We start from the raw sequence: 27,397 nt of genomic DNA, 5'->3' as shown, positions 1-27,397 counted from the left end.
AGTGCCCAACTAAAAGGTTTCTCCTTTCTGGAGAATGGAAAAGAAGGTTCCATCTTGAATGTAGTAATCAACCCTCACTAGACCACCAAACCTGCTGCAAACTTGATCTTGGTCTTCCTTGACTCCAGCAGCATGACAACACGGATTCATTTCCTTTATAAAGCACCCAGTCTCTGGTGTTTTGTTATAGTAACACCACAAACAAAGGCAACGGGGACGAGAGACCAAGAGGCATATTCATTTACCTGAATCTCTCTGTGGTCTGAGAGGAGGTTAGAGACCAATGGCGGTTCAGATTCTGCATCCTTTTGATTTCCTTATCATTCAGGGGTAGCCGGTATCCCAGCTCATTGAGGCGGTCTAAGTCTGGAGCCATGCTGCTAAATTTTAACATCTGTCCCTGTAAGGAAGAGAGGCAGGGCTAGACTCAGAGAAGTAAGCTTAGCAGCATGGGCAGAAAAGACAGAACTTTCAATGAGCACAGTGAATCTCTGATTTCAGGGAGAACTTGCTTGGTGATCTCCCATGCACATCTGGACCACTTACAATCTCTGCAAGACAAATACAGATCCACTGACTCTCCTCTTCAATCCACACTGGTTGCCAGACTGCCAGAATCTTTCGTTGGGTATTAGAAGTTTGCATGTGTCATCTCATTTATATGCTATTTATTCTCCTAAAACTCATGTTGATGACTTGGTATTTAATTTAGTCATGCTGATATGCTTCTTTATTATTCAATAACAACAGCAATAGCTTTATAATCGTATAGCTCTTACCAATCAAATAATATTATAACAGATTTACAAGTAATCTGCCATTTTATCCTCAAAACAATCCCAACATGGAAGTTCTTTGTATCTTTTCCTCACAACAATCTTTTTATTCACACATGAGCACAAAACTATATGGAGAGCTGTTCATGGTAACAGGATTGATAATATCAAAACCCAGACAGAACTTAGTTACCCCTTCAAAGGGACATGGAAGAATTAAGCTCAATGGAGGAATCTGCATCCTTTACACAATAAGTGAGCATTTTATGTGTGAACCAGAGAAAATAGCATGGTATAAATAATATCAATACTTTAATAGATGCTTTAGTAAGTGACAGATAGCTCATACAGATGCTATATCTTATATTTATTTGTTATATGCTGGGAAAACTTCTGAATATATCATTTATGAAGAACAGAAAATCATTCATTTATAGGTTGTGAATATTTGCATCTTCTAATTTAACACATAAGAAATACGTTCGGAAAATGCCAATCTTTTAACTTAACACATAATAAATACATTCAGAAAATGCCAATAAGTTAATAAATGAAATGGTTTAAAAAGCCTAAGAGAAGTCTTAAAGGAAGTAAAAGATGCAAGGACAGAAATAAAAGTAAATGGTCAGATAGTGAGTGGTAGAGGAAGGTGAGGAAAATGTAGTTGGGCTCCTGCTGAATTTGAACTCGGGGCCTCAGGTTTGCTAGATGGGTAGTGTACCATTTTACCACTTCCCTAGTCTCCATGTCAATACTGTTCAAAGACAAATTGTAATTATATATATACATCTACATAAATGTTATGGGGTACAATGTGATGTTTTGGCATATGGCTACAAAGTAAAATGTGTGGATGACAAAGATCGTTCTGGCAGGGGGTTAGGGAGAGAGGAGGGGTGAAGGCGAGATACCCAGGAGGCTGCGGTCTTGGTGTAGATTCCGCTGAGACTGAATGATGCTACAGCTGGAGCTACAAAGGTAGTGATGGGTGCCCAGGGGCTGACTGGAGAAGAGAAGGAGGCATGAGGTGGATTCTAGGACTGGTTCAGGGTGGGCGGTCTCTGGTCATGGCCAATACACAGCTCACAGCTCTCTCCTTTTAGCAGGCAGAGCTGAGAGAGTTTCATGCAGCCAGAGAGGAAGGAGATCTAAGCATATCAGTCATGGGTGATTCCTGTCATTCTGAGGAGAGAAGATGGAGAGTGGGAATGAAGGCGCAAGCGTGCCTACCTTCAGTTCCTCCATCCTTTCCTGGATGGTGGAGAGGTCAGCGGAGTGGCTGGGGTCCTGAGCTTGAAGGGTCTCCTCAGCCTCCACCATCCAGCCCTCCAGAGCTTCCAGACTCCTGGCAAAGGTTTCATAGTCAACCACTCCAGCCTTTGTTCCACAAAAGAAACAGATCTTACTGAGATTAACGAACATTTCAATGGAGCAAAAAGCACATAGATACTGAAATTGCTTTATGCAATCTTATGATCAAATTGCCATTTGCAAGAGGCAAGTCCTAAAAGAACATTGGGATGATGTAAATTTTCTTTTCCTCATTGATATAATTTGTCTGAAGAGTAGCATTATTTCTTTTTGCCATCAAGTGACAGCCAATGCAAGTTATTTCTGAAATACATGATGAAATGTACTCGTGGTGCTTATAAAATGCTGTTCAATACCTACATGATTATTGATATGAATGGTAAAGCCATTCAGCATTTGTAAGTTGGACGTTTCATGGCACCAGGCACAGATGAGAGACTTGTCTCTGAAACCAATTTTAACATGATGTTATAGAGAACAAGGCAAGGCTCCCCCCGTCCTCATTGGCATTTGTCAGTGCTCTGCTTTGGAGGTGATCAGGCTCACTGATGACTCATCTGTGTCGTGTCCATGCCTAATGCCATGGAAAGGTCCATGTCTCACATACCCTGAACATGAACAGGTACCTGCAGTATCTTCTGCTGCTTGTCCAGGGCCTGCTCCAGAGCCCGCAGTTGCTGGCTCAAGCACAGCTGCTCGGATTGGATGGCTGCCGAGGCTGAGGCATCCACCTGCTGCTTGAGCTGCTCTCCCAGCTCTTGGAGAACAAAAAGAGAATCTTTGGTTGTCCCCAGTCCTTTGAGGAGGTCCTATAGGAGAGGAGAAGGTGACTTCTTAAAACAACGTTGGCTGAGTGTGGTGGCTCACACCTGCAAGCCTTGCTACTCAGGAGGCTGAGATCTGAGGATCGCAGTTCAAGGCCAGGGCCCGCATTAAAGAACGTGAGACTCTTAACTCCAATTAACCACTAGAAAATGGTAAGTGGGGCTATGGCTCAAGGGGTAGGGCGGTAGCCTTGACCTGAAAAGCTCAGGGACAGTGCCCAGGCCCAGAATTCAAACCCCATGACCGACAAAATAAACTAAAATAAAACAACGTGATAAGTATACTTTTCAATATCAGCAATAAAGGGCAAAAGACCATACATTTAAACAGGCAATGCTTTGTTTTTGTAGTTGTTTTTGAGAGAGACCGATTATGTAGTTCAAAATGGTCTGGAACTCATGACCCTGCTTCTTCCCACTAAGGGCTGGGATCACATGCATGGACTATCATATTTGGCTACATATAGACAATTCTTTTATTCTTTGTCTATATAGGGAATAGAACTCAGGTGCTTCATTCTTGCTTGCTCAGCTGGTGCTCTACCATGTGAGGTAAACCTTCAGCATGACTTTTTGCTGGTTATATTGGAAATGGAGTCTGGCAGACTTTTCTGTCCAGGATGATTTTGAATAACAGTCCTCCAGACCTCAGCCACCTAATATGACAGGATTAGACGTGAGCCTCTAGACCTGATGTACAAATTTATGCCAAATCATTACACTAAATAATACCTGCAAAAAATGATTCAGAATTGAATATAATTTTAAAACCATGGGGCCGGGAGTTTGGCCTAGTGGTAGAGTGCTTGCCTAGCATGCAAGAATACCCGGGTTTCATTCCTCGGTACCACATACATAGAAAAAAACTGGAAGTGGTGCTGAAGCTCAAGTAGCAGAGCTCTAGCCTTGAGAAAGTCCAAGGACAGTGCTCAGGCCCTGAGCTCAAGCCCAAGACTGACAAAAAAAATTAACTTTATGTGTAAATACTGCAAAAAAAGAAAACTACATACATACATGCCCATATACACAATACACAACATATAAATATGCTTGTGAAAATAAAAGTCACACCACTTTATGATGAAGACTGGAAAAATGTTCAAAATCATAAAGCAATAATCACAATTTGCCAAGACCCATAAGGGGAGCCAATAACTGTCAACATTTTGGCAGTTTTTTTCTTCTTTGTACTTTTCCTCTTTACATTGCACTAAAGAGGAAAGACTATTGAAATCCAGTTGAAGACTGGTCTGTTTTACATCTGTGTATTTATTTTTGCTATAGACACCAGGGGTTAGTTTGACCACGCTATGTTCTGTATATGTCATCATATTCATGTTATTGTAACCCCTAAGGTCAGGGAGGTGGAGAATTTAGGGATGGGTCGGGTACACAGGGCTAAGAGTTGTCTGAAACTCCATTTTCACACATGGCATCTCCGACTCTCAGATGCTCAAAACTCTAAGCCAATGGGAATTCCAATTTCTGGTTTCTCAGCAATGTGAGGAGTGGAACAAAGATTGCTACATCTGCCTAGTGTTGGGACTCTTCCTGAGCAAGCGGGAGGGTGGAGGGCTTGCTCTGATTGCAGAGTGACCACTGTAGAGAGAGACAGAGACAAGAGGACAACTTGAGCCTCTGGAATCTTACAAGTGGAAGATCCTGTAAAGCTAAACTATGTGGGCAAAAAGTGATGATCTTATTAGAAAATTAACCTTTCGCACGTTGAAGGTATAAGCACCCACTTACGTAGATCTTATGATATGCCTAATTTTAATGAACTGCTTGGGGAGGTTTGTAAGATCTTTGTAAAAAATGTGTTAAGTGAAAGACAAAGATAAATATTAAGAGCTAGTAATGGGTGAAAGAGAAGAGCCTTTCTTGAAAACCTTAAGTAGGTTACTGGCAGCTACAGTGAAAAAAGGTAATTGTTTAAAAGCTATTAAGAAGAATTATGCTATTAAATTGAGAGAGGTAGGCTTCTTTCACACAGTAATTTCTTTTTTTTTGCCAGTCCTGGAGCTTGTACTCAGGGCCTGAATTCTGTCCTAGGGCTTTCTCAAGGCTAGAGCTCTACCACTTGACCCACAGCACCATTTCCAGTTTTTTCTATGTATGTGGTACTGAGGAATTGAACCCAGGTCTTCGTGCATGATAGGCAAGCACTCTACCACATGGCCAAACTCCCAGCCCAATAAATTCTTTAATGACACTATTTATGTCAATGTTTGCACCATAGATCACAAATCCGAGTAGGCTTTTAAAAGATATATTATTTCTTCCTATATTGATCATCTCAGATTTCTCTTTGATCGCATTCCATTAGGTAAAAAAATGGAAAAGTGGGCTCATCTCTAAAAACGAAATAATAGAAGACCTCACAGATCTTTTGTGTAATTGTGCCCTTTCATATGTAGAACAATAATTTCTAGATGATTGTTTGTCTCCTCGAGGAAAAATCCCCCAGAGCTCACACACATCAGAAGTAGCCTTGGTAAGTTTGTGGAACAGAAGAATGTGACGTTCCTGCACGTACATCGCAATCTTGAATCCACGTGGCAACTTCGTCATCTGCGATGTCGCTGTGTGTGGCTGCCTTTACCAGGGCCTTCGTTCGATCCTCCTGCTGCTGAACTGCCGAGGCACACTGCCTGGAGTAGTCTCTGTACCGCTGCCAGAGGTGGAGGAGGGCCTTGCTGGAGTGCAGCTGCTCTGAGATCTCCTCCAGCAAGTCGCTCCATCTGGAAGTAATAGGCAGAGCTCATGGGCAGATGATCCTCTCTCACCAAATGCTGTTATTTACTATTCTATTTTTCATGATCCTAGTTCATGGAAACATGGAAATAACGGAGGCTGATTCACCCCAACTGCATGTAATGAAACATTGCCAAGTCACAACTGTATTTCAAGGGCAGACGATGGGGACATTGCTAATTCTTCCTAAATGAATTCACTCCCAATAATGTTACAATCATTTTGTGAAAACCATAACAATTAACAGAGTAGAATTCACAACAAAGCTCAAATTTAGAATGTGAGAAAAATTTAAAATCTATCATATTTATCATGAAGTTACATCGTGGGCATCATTCAGTCCAGACATATTGTTATAATAATTCTAGCACATTTATAGTTTCATACTATATATATAATGATCAACTTAAACATGCTCCATACCTCATATTGACATCCTTCAGCGTACTGGTGAGCATTTCTGTCACCGGTGGGTGACATTCTTTTAATAACTGATTGGTGATTGAGCCAAATTTCTCTAAGTTCCTTTCCTGTTGTTCTAGATCATCATGAAGATTCTAACAAAAGGGAGAAAAATAACATAGATGACATGATAGGTTTAATCTTACAAACTAACACGCACATTTCAAAGAATTTACACAGTTATGTATATGTACGGTTTTACTCCACTGTTTCATAAACTTTTGAAAGGTAAACATTTTACGTGTCACAACTAACAGTTGTGACACCATCTCTTCTAGAGAAGGACAAGAATATATATCTATAGTACACATACTGGCAGTTACATTGTGGTTCTGTTGAATGCTCAAAGCCAAAAGCCAGATCTTTATTATATACTGCAGTGGTTTTCCCACTAAGTCTTGGTAATTAAATCTCTAGTTTCTCAGCGTACTATCCTTAAGTTCTATCTCTACACTAAGAATATTTAAGGCTATTTCTTTAATAGAAAACAATTATTCATTCTTCCTTTTCCCTACTCTTCCCCAAAAGATATTCTCTTAGCAACACATCAACAGGCATGGCCAAATCCATGAAGGAGGCTAGATCAAGGGCTCACACCTGAGGACACCCCACCCTATCAGGGGACAAAGAAAGACTAGTGACAGATAAGCATGCTCCAGTACCCAGATAAGCACTGGTGTGGGAGCAGCGGAGAATTGAGGGTAGTTACCTCAGAAGGATAAGAGCCTGAGCTTAAGACAGAGAGCAGTGACTGCGTTACAGATGAATGCTACATAGCCAAGCTGTGGGCTGGGAAAGAGAACGTGAGCACACTACACAGATCACCGAAATGGCACCGAGGCCAAGCAAGCCCAGTGCTGGAACATTTACCCCACTTCAGCTATTTTTCTCTTTATTCCTTTTTTAATCCCTCAGAATTGTGTTTGGAGATGCAAGACAAAAAAGGAAGGAGGGAGAAGACAGAAAGGATGGTGACAATGGGTCACGGAAGTTGAGCTGGCTACAAAATCATTTCACAAAATGCATTTATGTGGCTGCTCTGAAGTTCAATCACAGGACCTTAAACGCCGTTGCGTTTTAGATCAGCTAATCCAGCATTTGGTTCAATTCAGTTACAATAAAGCAGGTCAAATTAATTGTAAATATTCAGAAAAGAATCCAGTGGAAAGATGTCCCGATGATGGCTCTGCTTGCTAAGTCCTACATGTTTCACCAAGGAAAAGGAATACTGATGACATCCATGTCTTACCTGCAGGTTGTCTACCTGAACTTGCACTGCTTCCGAGGAGCCGGTGAGCAGACGGAAGCGAGACAGGGAATACCTGGCTTCCATCAGGTGACTGTTAATCTCCTCCAGGGTAGCTTTGTGGTTGCTCCACTGGTCAAGCACTGATCTCAGCAAGGCCTTTAACTGCCCCACCTGTCCAAAAATCATGCATTGTCACCACTACAATTCTTAACTGCCAGATACATACAGACTTACATATATTTACATACATACATACTTACATACACACATATGTAAGTACATGCATACAGAGGGGATGTCAACATATTGAATAAAACAAAGAAATGAACTAAATAAACTTTTGTTTATAATTCTAGGAATCCAACTCAAGGCTTTGCACATGCCAGGTAAAGGTTCTGTCACTGAGCTGTGTCCACAGGTCATAAAAAATGATTTTTTGAAATGTCTTAACTTATTGAACCCTCAGAGCAACCTTATAAAGTGAGTATACCTTCATTTCCTATCTTATAAATGAAGAAACTGAAGTATTAAGAAACCAAAGTATTAAAATGAGCTAAGATCACACTAAGAGGTAAATAAACCAAAAGATCGTGCTGTTGGAATGTACACTGGAGCCAAAGAGGCCGAGAATGAACTAGACCTACATCTCCCTTCTTGTCCATCACCTATTTGTATTTCTATAAATAATCTATGTCTTATTTCTACTTGTATCTCTATATCGTAGCTAACATGTGCACACATAATCCACACACATGCTCAAATGACTACATCAAGACAAAATATCCAAGGAAATTCTTTACCATTTTCCGCATCAGAAACATTTTTACTTGGTGGATGTCACTTTAAAAGTTCTCTAAGGGCTGGGAGTTTGGCCTTGTGGTAGAACGCTTGCCTAGCATGCACAAAGTCCCGGATTCGAGTCCTCAGAACCACATACATAGAAAAAAGTTAGAAGTGGTGCTGTGGCTCAAGTGGTAGAGCTCTAGCCTTGAGAAGGTCCAAGGATGGTGGCTCAGGCCCTGGGTTCAAGCCCAATGACTGGCAAAAAAAAAATCTAGTTTGGACCTGTAGGGTCTCGCCACTAATCTAAACACAATTCTTTTGAACATGGAGAAAGAAAGGTCGTGATTAAGGGAGAACGTATAAGTTAATTTGCATCTGTCTTTCTTGCTCTTCTTCTTTGTAGAGAGGAAAAGCATAGCAAGCAATGGAGCTGCCATATGATGGGCACTGGGAAAAGCACACACGCCCTTCCGCAGGCCTGGGCACTGGGGCCAGAACTACCCAGGCCAGGAACGAGATGTGCAGAAGAACCAAAGCGATACATGATCACTATTCAGTATGACTTGTCTCCCAGGAGACAACACGTTCATGAAAGAACTATTCACTTGCACCTATGCAGTATTGTCTTTAGACTTCTGTGCTCATCGATAAAAGCATATAAAGCAAAATAGAACTCAAGTACATGGACCGCTGGGGCTGCTTGCTGGGAGCTGCCAGTTCATTTCATCTCACATGCTTGTCTTCCGTTCTTTTCAGTCATGGGGTTTGAAGTCTGGGCCTAGCCACTGTCCCCGAGGACAGCTAGTGCTCTACCGCTTGTGCCACAGAGCCACTTCTCATTTTTTGGTGGTTAATTGGAGATAAGACTCTCACAGACTTTTGTGACTGGCCTGGCTTTGAACCATGATCCTCAGATCTCAGCCTCCAGAGTAGCTAGGATTACAGGCATGAGCCACTGGTCCTGGCTTTGTCTTCAGTTCTTAAGGCTAACTTTGGGTGTTTCCTGCAGAGAAATGGGCTGGATTCTAGTCCCTTGAGTACAGATGCCCTCATAGATTAGATGGGGAGCAGGAGGGAAAGAGAGGAGTGAAGAATAACTCTAAGGTTTTCTGCCCATGGCATTGTCTGAGTTGGTAGAAAGAGCAGGAGAGACTGGAGATTGTTCTTCTTCTGGGAGATGCTCACCAAATACATTTCCTGTCTTTCTCTGTATTTAGAGATCAGGAGAGAACTCAACACTAGGGACAAACACTTAGAGAAATATCGGTGTCTCGATGGCACCTATAGACATGGGTAAGGATGGAATTATTAAGAGTGATGTTTATAATAATGTTTTTATAAGAAACATCAGAAGCTAAACATGTGTTTTTTTAAAGAAGACAATAAAATAGACATAATAATATAAACAGATGATGCATATTTGACAATTGTTTACTTAGTTACTTTTAAAAAGTCAAATCCCAGAATCTCAACAAGAGCTGGCCAAGAGTCTGGGAGCAAAATTACCATGTGGTCCAAATTTGCCCAGGCTTGGTTGAGCTCCCGAAGCGTGCTCCGAACTGTGCCAGAGGCTTCTTCTTTCTTGTTCTGAATCAAAGCAAGTCCATTCTGCTCAATTTTCTCCACTTCCTTTTCTTTTGCTTTAATCAAATCTTCCAGATCCTGAAAGATTTAAGAAAAAAAATTGTCACTTTAAATTGTTCTATTATGAAACTCTAGGGTGCACTGAAATTGAGCCATTTGTGTCACATGCCAAAAATCTGCCACTAATCTCCCCAAAATTCTTATTCTCAAAAGAGGATTTCAACAGCAATATTTCCTTCCTACCCTTAGATGTAAAAAACTAAATCTAATTTCCCATAAAATTAATTAAATTAGCATAATCTAAAGTATAAAATATGGTTGCCAACTAGATAAAAAAGTACCATCATGTAACTGCTTTCCCAAAAAAGTTACAAGAAAGAAGCAATACAGAGGACATGGTAATATGAATTATATTTTTGGTGCTCAAAATATTACACTGGTATTCAAAATATTACATCATTCAGCCTATAGAAGGAAGTGAAATAGCATTGTATTTGAGATTCAGGTGCATTTCTCCTTTTCTTTTATTATTATGATCATTATTATTATGTGGTTGTATAAAAAGGTTACAATGTCATATATCGGGTTATTAAGTACAATGCACTTTGACCAATGCTACCCCTTCTGTCTTCAACATTCTACTCCATCCCAGATACATTTCTGGTGCTCTTAAATGAAGTCACTGTGCCAGAAACTTCAATAGGGATCTCAGTTTGCTTCCTTGTGGATTTAAAAGATGGAGAAGGAGTTCTAGCATCTCTTTTTTTTCTAAACCATTGATTCTACATGATTCTGAAAAGTCAGATGCTTTTTTTTGTCAGTCATGGAGCTTGAACTCTGGACCTGGGCACTATCCCAGAGCTCTTCGGCTCAAGGCTCAGGCTCTACCATGTTGAGCCATTGAACCACTCTGGTCAGACCCTTTTCCTTAATTCAAATCCTACTTTTTTTGGAATATGCATATATCACTGTCAGACTGAAATGTTCAGGGAAAGAAATGGTAATGTGAAGAGCATCTAATGTATACAAAAGCAGATGCCCTATTCTCAACTGGAAAATGCTGTTAGAGAAAGCATCAAGCTTTTCTGGAAAATCCCAATGGAGCTGGCTGAGATACATCAACTCTGCATATAAAAATCAGTGGAAAATCAAGTCAAAGGCATGCTGCCTGCCAGCAGTCAGAGTTGGTGAAAAGGCTTTGCTCTCCTTGGCCAATGCTGGGACTAAGTTCATGAATCCCAAACTGGAGGAGTGTGAATTACAAGTTGAAGAGATGAGATATCAGGGGCAAAGATATGATCAGAAATAAAAATACATGTGACACCCCTTGGGGATAAGATGGAGATAATTTTTAATTCTTTTAGATCTGGATAAATACTAATTTAAGAAAGGTTATTTTTAATCCCTTCTCAGGATCCACATGTGAGTTATAATACTGTGATTTGGTAGGCATTAAGAAGGTATTTGTATGAGTCTAGTCTCTACTAAATTAATGATAGAGCGCGTGGCTTTGCTTACAATTATTGTTGATTCTTTTCTTTTTAGCTCCCATGTTACCTTTTTTGTTTGTTTATTTGTTCGTCATTGGGTTTGAACTCTGGACTTGGGCGCAGTCCTTGAGCTCTTCAGCTCAAGGCTACTGCCCTATCCCTTGAGTCACAGAGCCACTTCCGGTTTTCTAGTGGTGAATTGGAGATAAGAGTCTCATGGTCTTTAGTGCCTGGGCTAGCTGTGAACCTCGATCCTCAGATCTCGGCCTCCTGAATAGGCAGGATGAGCTACTGCACCAGGCTTCATGTTACTTTTAAAATTATATCTTTATTATCTTTAAGGAGTTGTGCAAAGATGTTCCTGTTCAACAAATCTGCTCATGAGTACATATGCATGGAGTTTTCTGACTGCCTCCCTGTCTCTCTGCATTCACCTGCCATCCTTCCCTTAGCTCACTAGCCACCTTTCAAGTACTAGCATCCTGATACTCATTTTGTTGAACTGTGAGTTTGTTTTTCTAAGGAAAGACACCATTTGAATGCTCCCCTGCCAATACCATATCTCAGTTAATGCATTTGTGTACACTTGCATTCGGTGTTTATTAGCACATTCATAAATTAGTTCTAGTTTCTACATATGAGAGAAAGTATGAGATGGGGAGTCTCCTGGATGTTTGTGCCCAGCTTGGCTTTGAACTGTGATCCTTCAATCTCATCCTCCTGCATAACTAGGACTACATGTATAAATCAGTGGTACCTGGCATTATTTGAAATAGATTTCAAAGCTGTCACAAAGGAGTGAGTTGTAAGGTTATTACAGTCAGTCTTTTGTCAGTCAATCATGATTCAAGAGCAATTTTTTTTTCTTGAACCCTGGCCCTTGACACACTGCTCCTGAGCTCTTTTTGCTCAGGGCTGGCACTCTACCACTTGACCCACAGCCCCCTCAGGCTGTTTCTGTGATTATTGGAGAGAAGAGTCTCACTGACTTTTCTGTCTGGTCTGACATCAAACCAGCATCCTCAGATCTCAGCCTCTTAAGGAACTAGAATTACAGGGGTGAGCCACTGGAACCCAGCTTCAGTACAAATTTATTTATGCTTATTTCCTGCATAATTATGAAGCTAATTTTGTCTTAGTGACTTGTTAGAAATTCAGCAGCTTAAAAGGATAATTTGAAATTTAATATTATATTGCTTATATTTTCTCAATGGTCTGATAGCTTTGATAATTAAGAGGGAATTAATTGGCTAATAACTAAAATTATTGGTCCCTTATTTTCCTTATGGAAAGAATAATTAGTTATTTGCTTTTTTTTTGTCAGTCGTGGGGCTTGAACTCTAGGCCTGGGCATTGTCCCCAAGTTCTACAGCTCAAGGCCAACGTTCTACCACTTGAGCTATAGTGCCACTTCTGGTTTTCTGCTCGTTAATTGGAGATGACAGTCTCACAGACTTTTGAACCTGAGCTGACTTTGAACCATGATCCTCCTCTCTAAGACTCCTGAGAAACTGGGATTATAGGCATGAGCCACTAGTGCCCAGCCATAATTAGTTTGATTTTGAAAAACTTTTATAAGAAATATATCACAATCACAATTGATACTTAATTTATATGTAATTATCATGTCCTTATATATTAGTGAACAATAATCTTTGCTATGTTTCTTTAATATGATTACAAAATTCAACTATTAGAAACTAAGTTTATCCTCATTTATCAATAGGTGTTAAATTTACAGTGAGAAATAATTAACTGGCAAGAAATGCCCTACTTACTATGTTATCATAAGAGCAAAACAGCAAAGAAAGGTCATTGAACTCGATTTTTCTACAAAATAAAGGTATGTTTCTTCTCTGATTAGTGAGGGGAAAGGCCAATACTAACATTTTTGTACTAATAAATCATTTTCAACTTGGATTAACTCATAAATATCAGTTTTTATATTGCTTTACATTAATAAATCATCCCTAAAAGACTGGAAAAATAGTCAAAAGTTTTAAAACCAAATAAAGCTTGAGTCCAGGCACTGATTTAAGTATACTGGCTTAGATTTCACACTTTGGTCCAAAAGCATAATTTCTCAAAAATGACAATAAATTTTATAAAAGTTTGTAGCATCGCCAACCTGAAGTTGCCAGTTAGGCTGCTATGATCCACGGTGATAGTCCCAAAGTAACTGTGGGAGCTGCTTTCTTGCTGTCTGTCCCTCTGTCCCTCTCACACATGCCTGCAGGCACAACTTCTCATCTGAAATCACCAGCTAACATTTGAAACCACAATGTAACCTTTCTCTCCACACACTGCCCAAACTGAACCTACAAGAGGTAAAACTTGGGCAAACATCTGCAAAACTTTCCAGACACAGCGTCTCTCAGTCAAATGCAAGACCTGCCTAGAAAACTAAGTAAAATGGAAAATAGAAAAAGTAAAATGAAACAACAATAACAAAAGAGAAAGAAGGAGCACAGTGCCTGAAATCATAGCTACTCAGAATGCTAAAATCTGAGAATCAGTTCTAAGCTAGACAAGGAAAGTCCATGCGACTTCTTTTTATCTTCAATAAACTACCAAAAAGCAAAACAAAACAAAAAACCTGAAGAACCGCTGTGGCTCAAGAAGTAGCAGCACAAGCCTGAAACAAACAGAAGTTCAGAGACAGCATCCAGGCCTTAAGTTCAAACCTCTGGACCAAGAAAAATAAATAACTAAATAAATCAAAATAAGCTCTTATAACTGGTCAGAAAGTAGCAGATCATCAAAGTCCTTTCTTCCTAAAACCTAAAGTAGGGAAATAAGATTTAGAGAAAAGATCTTTTCCCTTGTACTACCACACCTCTTAGCCTTCAATTATTCATAGGAAACACTTTTTTAAAAGTCCTGGCTAACGTACAACACACTACATTAATGCATTCTTATTAGCATACAGAGGTTGTACTAAGTGGGTTTCTCTGTGGTCCACCACGCATGTACATGACATACCCTGATCAACTCACCTCCCAGCTCTCTCCCTCATTCCCTCCTTTACTTTCTTTTCTTTCCTGAACTTCAAAAGCTTGTACATGAAATTTATACAAATTCAGTGTGTCCCGCTAAGTGTGCAGGGATTCTTGGCCAGCGTTATGCCTTCCACCATCTTTCCCCATTCTTTCCAGACTCTGCTTTTCAAAGCACTTTAAATACATGTCATTGTTCTACTTTTATAGTGAATTACTTGAAAGCAATTTTATTGCATTCTCAATTGCCACCTCTGACATTGCTTGTTTGGATCTAAGAAAGTCTGATGAGAGAATAACCCCAGGAAAATATCTGAATTCTCACCACCCCACATTCTCTTGACTAGTAGCAGGGCAGATTCTAGGAGCTTCCCCATAGGACACAAAGGAAAGGCGTGTCACCTGGGAAGGCCAAGAGTGATAAAGGAATGCAGCCAGCCTCTGAAGCTCCTCTCCACTCACAGGGAAGAGCTAGTGAAGTGGCAGCTAAATAAGTAATGGAGGAGGTGGGCATGGAAAGGTCATAATCAAACCCCTTGGTTCAATTAATAACGTGTTAATAAAAATGAGATAAGAGAAAGAATTCAAGTAAATGTACTTAAACTCTTGACAACTCTTAAATCTGATGATCATCACACTCCATTCAGAGCATTTCTCTCTACTTCTCTAAAAAGGTAAAAATGCCTTTTAAAAATCTGTTTAAAAAGCAAACTAAACTAAACTAAAAATCCTAAAATGGGTGTTTGGCTCTCACCTGTAATCCTACTACTTAGGAGGGTGAGATCTGAGGATCAAGGTTCAAATCCAAAGAGATGCCTATGTCCAATTAACTACCTGAAAACTGGAAGTGGTAATGTGGCTCAAATGGTAGAGTGCTAGCCTCGAGCAAAAGAGCTCAGGGACAGTGTCCAGGCCCTGCATTTAAGTACTGGATATCTGTAATCCCAGTGTTGTGAGTCTGAATCTAGCCTAGGCTACATACAGTAAGACTTTGTTGCAAAATCAAGCAAACAAGGAATAAGAAAAAAAATGTAGTCTAAAATGTCAAATTATCAGAGAAATATGTTACCAAATATGTTTGTCAAATAGTTAAGTATTTAAAAAATACATTCTTGGTATCAGACAGGTCACCTGACAGTCTTTCAGGGCAGTCTGCACAGCAGCCCGGTCTCCAACTCGAAACTCTTGCTTCAGTCTCTTCTCCTGACTTTCGAACCACATTTTCAGACTTTCTATGTCATTTTCATATTCTGACCAAGATTCCAATAAGCCTTCCAACAATTGGATCTGAACAAACACAAGAGATTGAAAGTTGCCATTTTATGTTATAAAGCAAACATCCTCAGAGATTGTGTCTTACAAATTAAATTTGGGTGTGGGTGGGAGTGGTCTAGAGCATGGCCTAGTAGTAGAATGTTTGCCTAGCATATATGAAGTCATGGGTTCAATTCCTTGGTATCACATACACAGAAAAAGCTGGAAGTGGTGCTGTGACTCAAGTGGTAGAGTGCTAGCATTGAGAAAAGCCCAAGGACAGTGCTCAGGCCCTGAGTTTAAGCCCCAGGACAGGCAAAAACAAACAAACAAACAAACAAAAACCTTCTGATTAAAAATTTTCTAGTCCAGTGCTGGTGGCTCATGCCTATTGTGTTACCTTTTGAAGAAGTTGATATCTGAAAACAGCAGTTCAAAACCAGCCTGGAAAGAGTCTCTGAGACTCTTAGCTCCAATTAAACACACACACACACACACACACACACACACACACACACACACACACACACACACACACACACACACAAAATCATAAGAATGTGGCTCCAGTGGAGAGTGACAGTTTAGAGCAAACAGCCAACGGAGGGCATGAAGTCATCAGTTCAAACACCAGCAGTAGCACAAATAAGCAAAGGTATAAACAGACATTCCTTGACAGACAGGCACCAGAGGCTCTGAGGATTGTAGTTCAAAAGCCAGCCCAGCCAGGAAAGTCTGTGAGATTCTTATCTCTAATTACCAAAAAAAAAAGTCAAAAGTAAAGCTGTGATTGAAGTGGTAGCGAGCCAGCTTTGAGAACAAAAGCTCAGGTATACTATGAGTTCAAGCCCCAGAATTTGGCACCTTGTACGTTGCTCGCTTACACACATACATGCACGTGTCCCCCCCTTCCCCCCAAAAAAGATATTCTGGGTAAACAAAAAAGGACTAAAGCCCATATGCAAGGGAACAACAGGTCTCAAAACATATCTTCCAAAGAAATAAAAACGTGACATTTACGAAGAGCACAGTTTTCTTTCTAGTACATGCAGAGAAGGAAAGCACTGTGTCAGGAAACCTTTGGGAGAGCATTCTAGCTCCAGCCTAACCCTGGCTTTGTGCTCAGGGCTCTCAGGTAGATCCAAGCAACACTGCCACACTCACCTTCTCCGTGACCAGACCTTGCAGGAGCTGCCAGCTTCTGTTCATGGCGCCAAGCTGCTCAGCGAAGTCTGTCTTATCGCTCCTCTTGCTCTCCACATCCTGACCGCTGATCTGCAGCACGGACTGGTTCACGAAATCCACTGTCAGCTGCTTACACTGAATGTCTATCTGAAAGCCCTAAAAGGAAGGCCAAAAGAAGAAGAAAATAAGCTGTCCTATTAATCTATTAATTTCTTATTTTACTGGGGTCTCTCAACATGAATATTACTTCCCCTTTGATATTATAGAAGTGATAGAATTGCTTAATTCACTGACCTGTGCTTTGCAGATATTAACTATACAATAAACACACATACATGTATGGAAAATATAGAGCCTGGTGAATGACACAAACTCACTATAAAATATTTCTCAATTGCAATGTATATTGCATGATCAGCATTTTTACTTAGTTGTTTTGCTTGCTCTGGGGCTCAAACTCATGGTCTAGGCATTGTCCCTGTAGTTTTTTATTTTGTTTTGTGTTTGATCAAAACACTATAGTGCTCGACCATTCAAGCCACAGCTCCATCTTCAGCTTTCTGTGGTTAAATGGAAATACGTGTCTCATAGACTTTCTTGCCAAGGCTAGCTTCAGTCTGCAATCCTCAGGTCTCAGCCTCCTGAGTACCCAAGATTACAGGTGTGAGCCACTGGCACCTGGCTTGCATATTTTAAAATAACAAAACGATGCCTCCAGGGGATACTTCCCTGAGCTCTCAGTAGGGACACGATGTGCTCACTTTCAGGTGGTCACTGAGTCTGATCTCTGGGTATGAAATATATACATTCCAAAAGTTGATTCTTCCATTCTGAGGGGTTTTTTTGGAGGTATTAGGGTTTGAGGGCATGGCCACTTGAACCATGCCCCCCACAGCCCCCCTTGAATATGAGTTTTTGACTCCTTTCAAATAGATAGTTAAAATGGACAACAAGTTAACCACACAGAAAGGTTATGTACCTTATATTTCTGAAGGTATTCGTGAAGTGCCCTCTGGCCTATGGCATTTTTTATATCCTCTTCATCCTTCTGGATAACGCTTTCCATTAGAGAGATCCAACTCATGACTTCAGAAATGGCATGGCGGGATGGCAGCTTGTCCATCTGGAGCTTCCAAGAGAAAGAACAAGCTCCACCCACACTTTAAAACCAAACCTTACAGCCCAACACTTGCTCTTATGAACATACCCCAGACACATAGGCTTCGCAAAGACATTTGCAAGGTCTTAGAAACTTGAAGTCTCAGACAAACACAGAAAAATGCTAGCCATTTTATGTTCTCTTGCTGTCTCATACTGTCACCTTATGTAAATATTGAATAATTAATCAAAACACCAGTGAGAAGAAAATATTATCTTAGTTTATAGCTAGTTTTATGAGTTAAAATAACTGAACTACAAAACGTTCAACAGATGTGTTTTATTAATTATCGTGTAAAACTCTGTGTAGAATAACTCAAGGATCACAAAAAGAAGGAAGAAAAACATCACATTTATAACCCATCATTTTCTAGATTCTTTTTTTGCATATTAGTATTTACAAAGACCAGGGCCAATTTCTTGTCTTCCACCTAGATATATCCTCAGGATTGCGAATTTCACTTTGTATATTACATGTTCATGTATTTACTTGTCACAGTAATTAGGAAGAGCAAAGGGAATATTTTAAAATAGTTATGTCAGCTTTGATATAATCCTGTAGAGAAAGATGAATAGTTCCTGCCTTCCATGCACGTATAGCTCCTGATTAGGGGCAAGTGTCATATTCCTTCCACTCAGCTGTCACTCCTGAGTACACAGTGACAAATGGCAATGAGAAAAAAAGAGATAAAAGGTTCTGGACTGGGTGCTGGTGGCTCATGCCTGTAATCCTAACTACTCAGGAAGCTGAGGTCTGAGGATCAGGGCTCAAAGCCAGACCAGACACTAAAGTCCATGAGACTCTTATCTCTAATTAACTACCAGAAAATCACAGGTGATGCTGTGGCTCAAGGGGTAGAACTCTCACTCTGAGCAAACAGAGCTCAGACCCCAAGTTCAAGACCCCTAAAAAATGTTATGGGATTTTAGAAGATTCAAACCTATTTCCAGATCAAGAGGAAAATCGTCATGGATGGAATAATGCCATTTTGTTCACTGTCGGCTGCCATCCACAATGGTGGTTGTGGCATTGCCCAGTGATATGGCAGACAGCTCAGCTGTGTTGAGATGATCTGGAAGATTTGTCTTCCAATAAAACACGTCAGCAGCATAGTTGTCCAAACCCATTCCTTTCTTTAAGTGATGTAAGATGCTGCTTACCATTGCTGACTACTCGGTGTTTCTCTTGAAGGTAAGACAGTGGAACTTCTACATCATTTTATAAGTAGTTATGATCATAAAACAGTCTAAATGAAGAGATGTTAGCACACACGCACCACACACCACACACACGAGAACTCTGGAGAGGTGCTTATCTGGTAGCTCACTTAATGTATACCATAATGGAAGAGAGACAAGCCAGCTTCTGAGATCAAGCTGATTTACGGTTGGGTTTAAGGTATCATAGAGGATGACCATGTAAATCAACCCTTCTCCGCATACCTGGTGGAGCTTCTCCTGTACAGCGGGGATGTTCGCTAGCAGGTCAGTCCACTGTCCATCCACATGGGACAGCTCGGAGCGCAGCGTGGCTGTGTCCACTTTCTTCAGCCGGAGAAGCTGGTTTCCAGTGCTCAGCACAGATGATTTTAGGGAAGATTTGGCATCCACCTCTTTCGAGAACTCCTAAGAGCCATGGAAAGTTCAGGTCAGATTACATGGCCTGGCCTTTCCTGTAAGAATACAGACTAGTGCCTTATACAACTTCCTCTGCATATTGAAAGGAGTATGATAGAAAAATCTCTAGAGGAAAGCAGATCAAAACCTCAGATCAAAACCTGGAGAATGGTTTGAAACATTCAGTGCCAAGCATACTAATCAATGGTAAGCCCTACTGGTTAGGATAAATACTGAGTGTTCAAAGCTAACATGGCCTCATTCTCTCTAGCCTGGCTTACTCACGGTGTCCATTCATGGCTGACATCTGGGTGTGGGGGTCAGGCCTTGCCTACAGGACTAGAAAAAAGAAATGGAACCAAAGGACCTCAGATTTCCAAACTTACCAGAAAAGCATTTAGATGATCACGGACCATTTCCAGTTCTTGTGGGACTGTAACAGATTGCTGAGTCCAAAATGCTAGCCTGTCCTTTGCAGACTGTAACCAGTGAATTAACTCCGCAGACTCACTTTGGTACCTATACATATGTAAAGGAATCCACTGAGGAAATATCCGATCCCTCTCTTTTCTCCTGTATGTTATATTTCACCAACAGACTTAGAACAAAAGTGAACTACGTCAATATTCTAATATTCTTTTTTCCCTCATATTTATTCCTTGATCAAACTGGTCTCTTTGGGTCTTACTGGTTGACAATAAGAATCTCTTCTTTCACATTCATGCTATTGAGAAATACCGGCTGATGGTTTAGAAAAAGCAACTTGAAACGAACATGGCATAGAAAGAGTGCTTTGATATATAAAAATCAAATCTCTACCTTCCCTGAATACTTGCTGTTATGGTTTGGAGATGAAAAGTTCCCTGAGGCTCCTATGTTGAAAGTGTAGCCTGCCCCAGGGGTGTTCCTTTGGGAGGTGATGGACACCTTAGGATTGATAAGGTCATTATGCAATTTCTTCTTTGCCCATTTTTAATTACGTGTTTATATAAGAATCCAATTGGGAAGCCAGTTGCTGGTGGATTACACCTGTAATCCAAGCTATTCAGGAGGCTGAGATCTGTGGATCTCACTTCAAAGTCAGACTGGGCAAAAAAAAGTTGGGAGAATCTTATCTCTAACTAGCAAAAAGTAGGAAGTGGAGGTATGGCTCAAGTGGTGGAGTACCAACCTTAAGCAAGAATCCAAGGGAGAGTGAGAAGGCTTGAATTCAAACCCCCATATTGATACACAAGGATACACACCACACATACAAACACACACATACACATACACACAATATTCATACTAGTCACTTTCTCATCTGTATTGTTCAAACTATGCCATTTTTACAACTTGCCTATCTTCTCCAAGTCCAAGCCTACCACAGCACTTTATTGCACCAGCACATGTACGGGACAGTGCACAAGACCATTGCCTTATTACCTGGTCCAGTGTTTCAGTATCGTTTCCAGTCTGTGCAATTCCTTGGACACTCTGTTGGTGTTATTCAGCCAACGCTCTCCCAGTTGACTGAGCTGACTTTCTAGATCTGAGCAGCCGACTGACATCAGGAGTCGTTTCCCAGCATCTAACACTTGATAGAATTTGGGCTGGTATTCATTAAGGCTGGATTTTAAATGCTGAAATGGTAGACAAAATTGTGTCAAATCTTTGGTTTGCATTCCTGTATCTGAAACTATCATTTCTCGGGTGCACAGAGGATTCCTGCTGATCATTCAAGTAGAAACTATTCACACCAATTGACAATGAAAACTTGAAGATGTGTCATTTTGTCAGAGTAGAAATGGTTTGTATGAGGGCTTCAGTGACTTGCGGTACATCTAGAAAAGATCAATCTTGATTATTTCATTTATGTTGTGATACTAATATAAAGCTCAGTGAATACTGAGTGGAGGTTTGATGAAACTGAAACCCCTGTGAGTGCTAGATAAGCATTTCACTACTAAGTGACGGACTCAGCCCAGGAGATATTTCTATCTCATTATAAATAACTCACACTAGCTGCTTCTACTATAAATAACTCACAAACTAGCTGATCTCAATAGTTTGAAAGACAAGTAGACTAATGAAACACCTGATCACCAATTTGTTTTCATTCCATGAAAACAGCAAGACCCTAAAGAAAATGTGGCTTCCCCTAGCCCTGAGATGCCATGGGGGCCCTGACCTGGTAGAGGGTTGTTCGTTCCACAAGCCTGTCCTCGCTCTCCTCCACCAGGCCCACGCTGGGGATACTGCTCTCCACCACCTCCAGCTGTCGGCCGAGCTCCTGGAGACCCTCATCCAGATGGGACCATGTCTAGAAAGACAACATAAGTTTATGAGCCAAAGAATACTCCTGGGAACCAACCCCTGTGTGCACAAAATGCATTGTGAGTAGACCCAATGTTCATAACTAGGTGTGTGGCATAGAGAAGTCACTAAATGTCTCTCCACAATCAACTGGTGCTAATGGTAGATAATTTCTCTACCATGAGTCTTAAATGGATTGACGACTTCAGGACACCCAGGACCTGCTGTGCCTGGCTTCTTTCTGTACGACAGGAAGGATTTTGACAGAAGAAGTGGCAGGGTTGCTTCTCATACAACATGGGAACTCAACACATCATGTGTGCAAATAAAATGTAATCACAGACATTTGTAAAATGGAATACTGGGCATAGATATATTAAGGAAAAATGCCAAATTGCTGACTCCTGCAACCAGATCTTTATCTCATTTGAAACTGGAAAATAGTTCTTTCTAATCAGTTGAATTATTTTCTGATAACGTAAAAATGTCCACTAGAGCCTGTGCGGTGTGGTGGCTCACACCTGTAATCCTAGCTACTCAGGAGGCTGAGATCTGAAGAGCTCAGGGACAGCGCACAGGCCGAGGTCAAGCCACAAGATCCACAGGACAAAAAAATGAACAGTTTTTCAATGTGCCCATTCACATTAATGTGCAGTTGGTATGGCAATGAGATGTCACAGTAAGCACACTTCCAACATATTCATTAACCATTAAACAGGGTTTGGGTCTAGGGATCTAATAATCTAATCGTGAATAAAATAGACCTAATGTCTGCTCTCAGGGATCTCATACTCTGGGGAAGGGAGAAGGAAATCCACAGCAGGCAATAGATCAACAGTACCTGTACTTCTTGTGGTGTGAGGAAATAAAACTGAGCCACCTAGGGGAATGGAAAGAGCACCAGGGTTGCGGTTTAAAGAGGTCCGGTATATGATGGGCTGTGAAGTGACTGAATTTGATAAGCTCCAAGTACAGTCTACTAAAATGCACATTCCAGAGTACGAAGCCAGACAGACATGGCATGATTGCTAATTGTGTGCCTTGGTAAGATATCAGTCTCAGACTCATTCCTAAAAGAGGAATTCACAATGCAGTTAAGAGTGCTCTGGTAAAAACTAGACAGGATCACTAAAACATAAACTATCACCACACAGTATTCTGATTGTTGTAAGGATTTCCAATGCTAAAGATCTCTCTAAAATATAATATACTGAGGAATTCCATGTGTAGAATTTTTGGAGTTAGCTACCTTCATGTTAGTTCAGGGATGAAGAGATTTTAAAAGGTGTAAATGTGAATGGTAGGCCATTCAGGTAAAATTGGAAAGGGCAGGGAGTGGTAGAAGAGAGGAGCAAGTACCGGGGTTATCATCTCTAAAATTTTCTTGGAAAAAAAAGAGACTTGTTTGTTCCACCAGTCTGTCCTCAGTGTTTACTTTTGGACAATGGCTTTATGGTGACTATAACTAGAAGGGAGAGTTTTATAAAGGATTTTGCACATTTACATTGCTGGGTGGTTAGCCTCTATGGAGAACCTTCCTGGTGTTCAAGAGCACAGACTGTGAGGAAGCTAAGGTCCAAGTCCAAGTTTAAGTCCAAGTTACTCTGATTCTAGAGCAGTGGCTGGTCCTGGGGCTTGAATTCAGGGCCTGGGCACTGTCCTTGCAAGGGCTTTTTCAAGGCTAGCATCCTTCAGCTACAGCACCATTTTTTGGCTTTTCCTGTGTATGTGGTACTGAGGAATCAAACCAAGGGCTTCATGCATTCTAGGCAAGCACTAGGCCAACCTCCCAGTCCCTGCAAACTCCTTTTGTAACAGTGTATTGTGTAAGTTTTGTGGACCACACAGTAACTATTACAACTGCTCATGTTTGTCCCATCAGGTGAAAGCAGCTGTGGACCAGATGTGAAGTGATTGAATTCGATAGGTTCTAAATAAAGTCTACCAAAAGAGGCAATGGGTTACATTTGGCCTGTGGGTCAAATTCCATTTTAGAATACTCATCCTCATTGGAAAGGCACCCCTTCTTTCTTAGCATGGATGAGATCTAGTTGGTCTCCAGTGCTGTTTTCTTCCCTGTAAAGATGTATTATATTCTGATCCGTCTGTTGCTGGCTGGTGACCTCACAGTCTAGTGAGGGAAGTGACCCATTGACCTTTGTGTACTCAGCTCATGGGAACTGGTGACAGTTTGGTAAATGTTGAATAAGTAAACATTTGCTTCCTTCACTTACGATGAATAAGAAAAAGAATGAATTGAAGGTGACTGGATGAATGAGAAGATGAAATGTCAGTTTCCTTTAATGAGAGACCAATTCAGACCTGTAACCGAGGGAAACCCTATACATGGTTCTAAAAATCTGATTTTTCTGATTTCTAATCTTCGAAGTGTTCTGCTTCACTCTAGTGTCCTTTGTCTTATGCCAAGTAGACTGTTTGCCTTTTGCCTTAAGAGTACTGTAGACTTAGACCTCTCCATCTCTCCTCTGGCTGCTGGGCCCTCTTGTCTTCTAACAAGACAAACTGCACGGGAACTGAGCTGGGGATATACTTCTTTCATTTTTTTCAGGCAAAGTCTGAGGTCTGTCTTCACCTGGATGACTGACAATTATAAAACACACCTAATGGAAGCTGGAAGGACCCTTAATGAGCGACCCCTACTGGAGAAAAGCCTAGGCTGGAGCACCCGCCTGCAGCTAGCTCTTGAGTCACAGGATGCGAACGGGGACATGTGCCCCGCCTGGAAGGCTTGCGGTCAGGAAGACAGTACCTGGACAGTCTTACCTCCAGAATGTACTCGAGCTCCACACCTCTCTTATGAGCCTGTTTCAGCACAGCAGATGCCTGAACCATCAGATCTGTGTGGAACTGAGTTTCCTGCAGGACCGCAAAGCTGATGATCTTTCTAAAGAGTGTTTCTGTCAAGATCATGTGAGATTCCAGGCCCTGAAAGTATTCCTGCAATATCACAGATAGGAAGAGGTCAGGTGCTCATCCATACATACCCAAGAACCAAAACTGCTTTCATGAGGAAGTGGCTGGAACGCCACTCATCATAGACACTGGTCCTCAGCTAGTGACAGCCACGAGCCACTCCCTGTGATCCCCTGCAGAAATGAGACTGTGGGCTCCTCTGCTCTTGACCTCACACAAGTGAGTCCTGTTCCTGGAACTGCACACACAACCACCCCCCACCCCAGATCAAAGTTATTCATAGGAGACTAGCAGGTAAGCCCCTCCGAGTCTTTGCACACTGGCCTCTCTGACTTCTCTGAGTCTCTCATAAATGGCCACACATCCCTGCCCTCCTGTCTCTCTCTGACTCATCCGGGGCCACACTCTGCTTCCAACGGCTCTTCTCCAGCTGCTCTCCAGAGACACCCAGTGTCTTTCCTGCCTTCACAGCTCACCTTAGACCCTTCTTTCTAAGCTTTTGGAGAGTTTTATGGGCCTATGATTTGCTGCCAAGCAGAGTTTGACATACACTAATTTGGTCTCAAGTATTTTTAATTTTCCTTGTGTTTTCAAAATAGAACTGTAGGCCTTACATGACCCTATAGATATTTCAGGAATGCCATTTTTTTGAATGTGTTAAATAGATCCTGGGATAAAAGATGAGCCCTATCATATATCCTGTGTCCAGCCCCACTCGCCTATTAATTTGAATTTTGTGTATTAATATGAATTAACTGAATGTGTACTACTTGCAAGAGGCTCCATAAACTTTACCTTAGCCATGTCATCCTTATACCAAACTCCATGAAACAGATGGCTTTATGAACATTTGAATGTGTGTTCCTAATTCTTATTCGTCATTTTAATTCATTACTTTTTATGTGTGTGGGGGGGTCATGGTACTTGAACTTGGCCTGGATGGTGTCCCTGAGCTCTTCAGCACAAGGCTACCACCTACCCTTGAGCCAAGCCCCACTTCCCGTTTTCTAGAAGTTAATTGGAGATAAGAGTCTTCGGTCTTTTTGTGCCCAGGCTGGCTTTGAAACTTGATCCTCAGATCTCAGCCTCCTGAGAAGCTAGGATTACAGGTGTGAGCCACCTTGCCTGGCACTCTTATTCATTATTGATTGATGGATTATAGTACGGAGCAGTAGGAAGGCACACTAGAGACTCTGAGATTACAGGCATGTGCTACTACCCATGTCTGGAAAAGTAGCATTCTTTTCCATTTAGGATGAGAACACCAATCTGCTTAGTCTGTGTGGCTTGTAAAAAAAAAAAGTCAGTCATGACAGTGCCGGGGCTGGAATTGGAATTAGTATTGGTGGCTGTATCTATGCTCCCTCTCCACACTGCAGAACTTTCCTTCTGAATATGGCTCATCAGCAAACTGAGATCTGAGAATCTCCAAAGCTGGGTGGGATAGATGAAGCAGTCACCCAGCCCCCAGGCTTCCTCTCACCAGCTGGCTTCCTTCCCATGCCCGAGAGGATCTTCATTCAGGGGGAGTATCCTCCTTCTTATAGAGTTCTTCCACTACTGAAGCTTATTTCCTTTCTTTTTCTTTTTCTAAAGCTCATTGATCCTAGTTTTCCTTCTGGAATAACTCAGAATCTTTTATTGCTATGGTCACATTTGAGAAAAGCCAGCTGTGAACTCTAAAGCAGCATCTTCAAAGCCAAATGATAAGGCTTTAATAAATTATAAAAGTTTGGACTGAAAAAGCCTGGGAATAAAAGAACAAAAAGGACAATCCCCTCCCCCACCCCCAAATCCACCATTAAAAGATACCAAACAGCTAGGTACTGCTGACTCATTTTTATAATTCTAGCTACACAGGAGCCTGAGAGCCAAGATCACAGTTCAAAGTCAGCCTGGACCACTAAGTCCTTGGGACTCTTATCTCCAACCAACGTGTGAAAAAAGCTGGAAATGGAGCTGTGGTTAGTAGAGCACTAGCCTTGAGCACAAAAGCTCAGAGGCAGTCTCTAGGCCCTGAGTTCAAAATCCCTAGACTGGCATCCTCACACGCACTTGCACGCGCGCACACACACACACACACACACACACACACAAACACACACACACACACCATCAGAGAGCAACATGATGGTAGAATATGCTAACTGTCTACAAACCCAGTTTGATTCCCTTCAGGGAATTCTCACGACCCAGGAGACTAAGTTTCTAAATTCATAAACTTCCATCAGTCATTGCTAAAATGGCAAGTGCTAGTTGTGTGTGTGTGTGTGTGAAAGGTATTTATTAAGGAGTAGTGTCCAACCACAGGTTGGTTTTGGCACACATTGATGGCACAGTCACAGGGACGCAAGTTTGTTCATGTAGTCAAGGAACTTGGTGTCCCCACAAAAAGCTCTGACGCCTTAAATGAGAGGAGAACATGCTCATAGGCCAGAAAAACCGAATGACGCAGAGAACACACATCACCTCAATCCCAGAGCTGAGGGGTAGCTCTGCATTCCCAGAGCAGAGCACCACGTCCTTGCCAGGACTCCAGGACACTGGAGGGCAGAGAGAGCAGCAAACACTAGAGGAACGAAGGGCCATAAAGGCCACGTAAGAAAAGCAGAGTTAGACAGAAGCTGGGTTCCTCTGACCCGTCCTTGAGATTCTCCTTGGTGAGAGTTTATACAGAGAGAAGGTATTGCTACGTAAAATGACTGGTAAAGTTAGTTTTCTTGGT

General features: G+C 41.4%; 1 protein-coding gene across 1 annotated transcript in view; it reads right to left on the bottom strand.

Moving 5' to 3' along the window:
* Syne1 (spectrin repeat containing nuclear envelope protein 1) overlaps nucleotides 1–27,397 on the bottom strand; it is a 364,140-nt gene that overhangs the window by 68,077 nt on the left and 268,666 nt on the right. The window contains exons 108-122 of the mRNA XM_090337945.1: nucleotides 24,523–24,696; nucleotides 21,614–21,745; nucleotides 20,869–21,065; nucleotides 19,830–19,962; nucleotides 19,270–19,452; nucleotides 17,648–17,797; nucleotides 16,648–16,824; nucleotides 15,361–15,516; nucleotides 9,666–9,821; nucleotides 7,377–7,547; nucleotides 6,089–6,222; nucleotides 5,448–5,652; nucleotides 2,714–2,896; nucleotides 2,007–2,153; nucleotides 246–400 (exon numbers count right to left, since the gene is read on the bottom strand). Of these exons, the coding sequence (XP_090194071.1) occupies nucleotides 246–400; nucleotides 2,007–2,153; nucleotides 2,714–2,896; nucleotides 5,448–5,652; nucleotides 6,089–6,222; nucleotides 7,377–7,547; nucleotides 9,666–9,821; nucleotides 15,361–15,516; nucleotides 16,648–16,824; nucleotides 17,648–17,797; nucleotides 19,270–19,452; nucleotides 19,830–19,962; nucleotides 20,869–21,065; nucleotides 21,614–21,745; nucleotides 24,523–24,696 (2,453 nt within the window). The remainder of the gene's footprint in view (nucleotides 1–245; nucleotides 401–2,006; nucleotides 2,154–2,713; nucleotides 2,897–5,447; nucleotides 5,653–6,088; nucleotides 6,223–7,376; nucleotides 7,548–9,665; nucleotides 9,822–15,360; nucleotides 15,517–16,647; nucleotides 16,825–17,647; nucleotides 17,798–19,269; nucleotides 19,453–19,829; nucleotides 19,963–20,868; nucleotides 21,066–21,613; nucleotides 21,746–24,522; nucleotides 24,697–27,397) is intronic.

The sequence above is a fragment of the Megascapheus bottae genome, chromosome 8 (genome assembly GCF_031878675.1).
Source record: "Megascapheus bottae isolate mThoBot1 chromosome 8, mThoBot2.hap1, whole genome shotgun sequence".
NCBI classification, from domain to species: Eukaryota; Metazoa; Chordata; class Mammalia; order Rodentia; family Geomyidae; genus Megascapheus; species Megascapheus bottae.
Note: the sequence above shows the minus strand (reverse complement) of the source record. Positions and strands in the feature narration are given on the sequence as shown.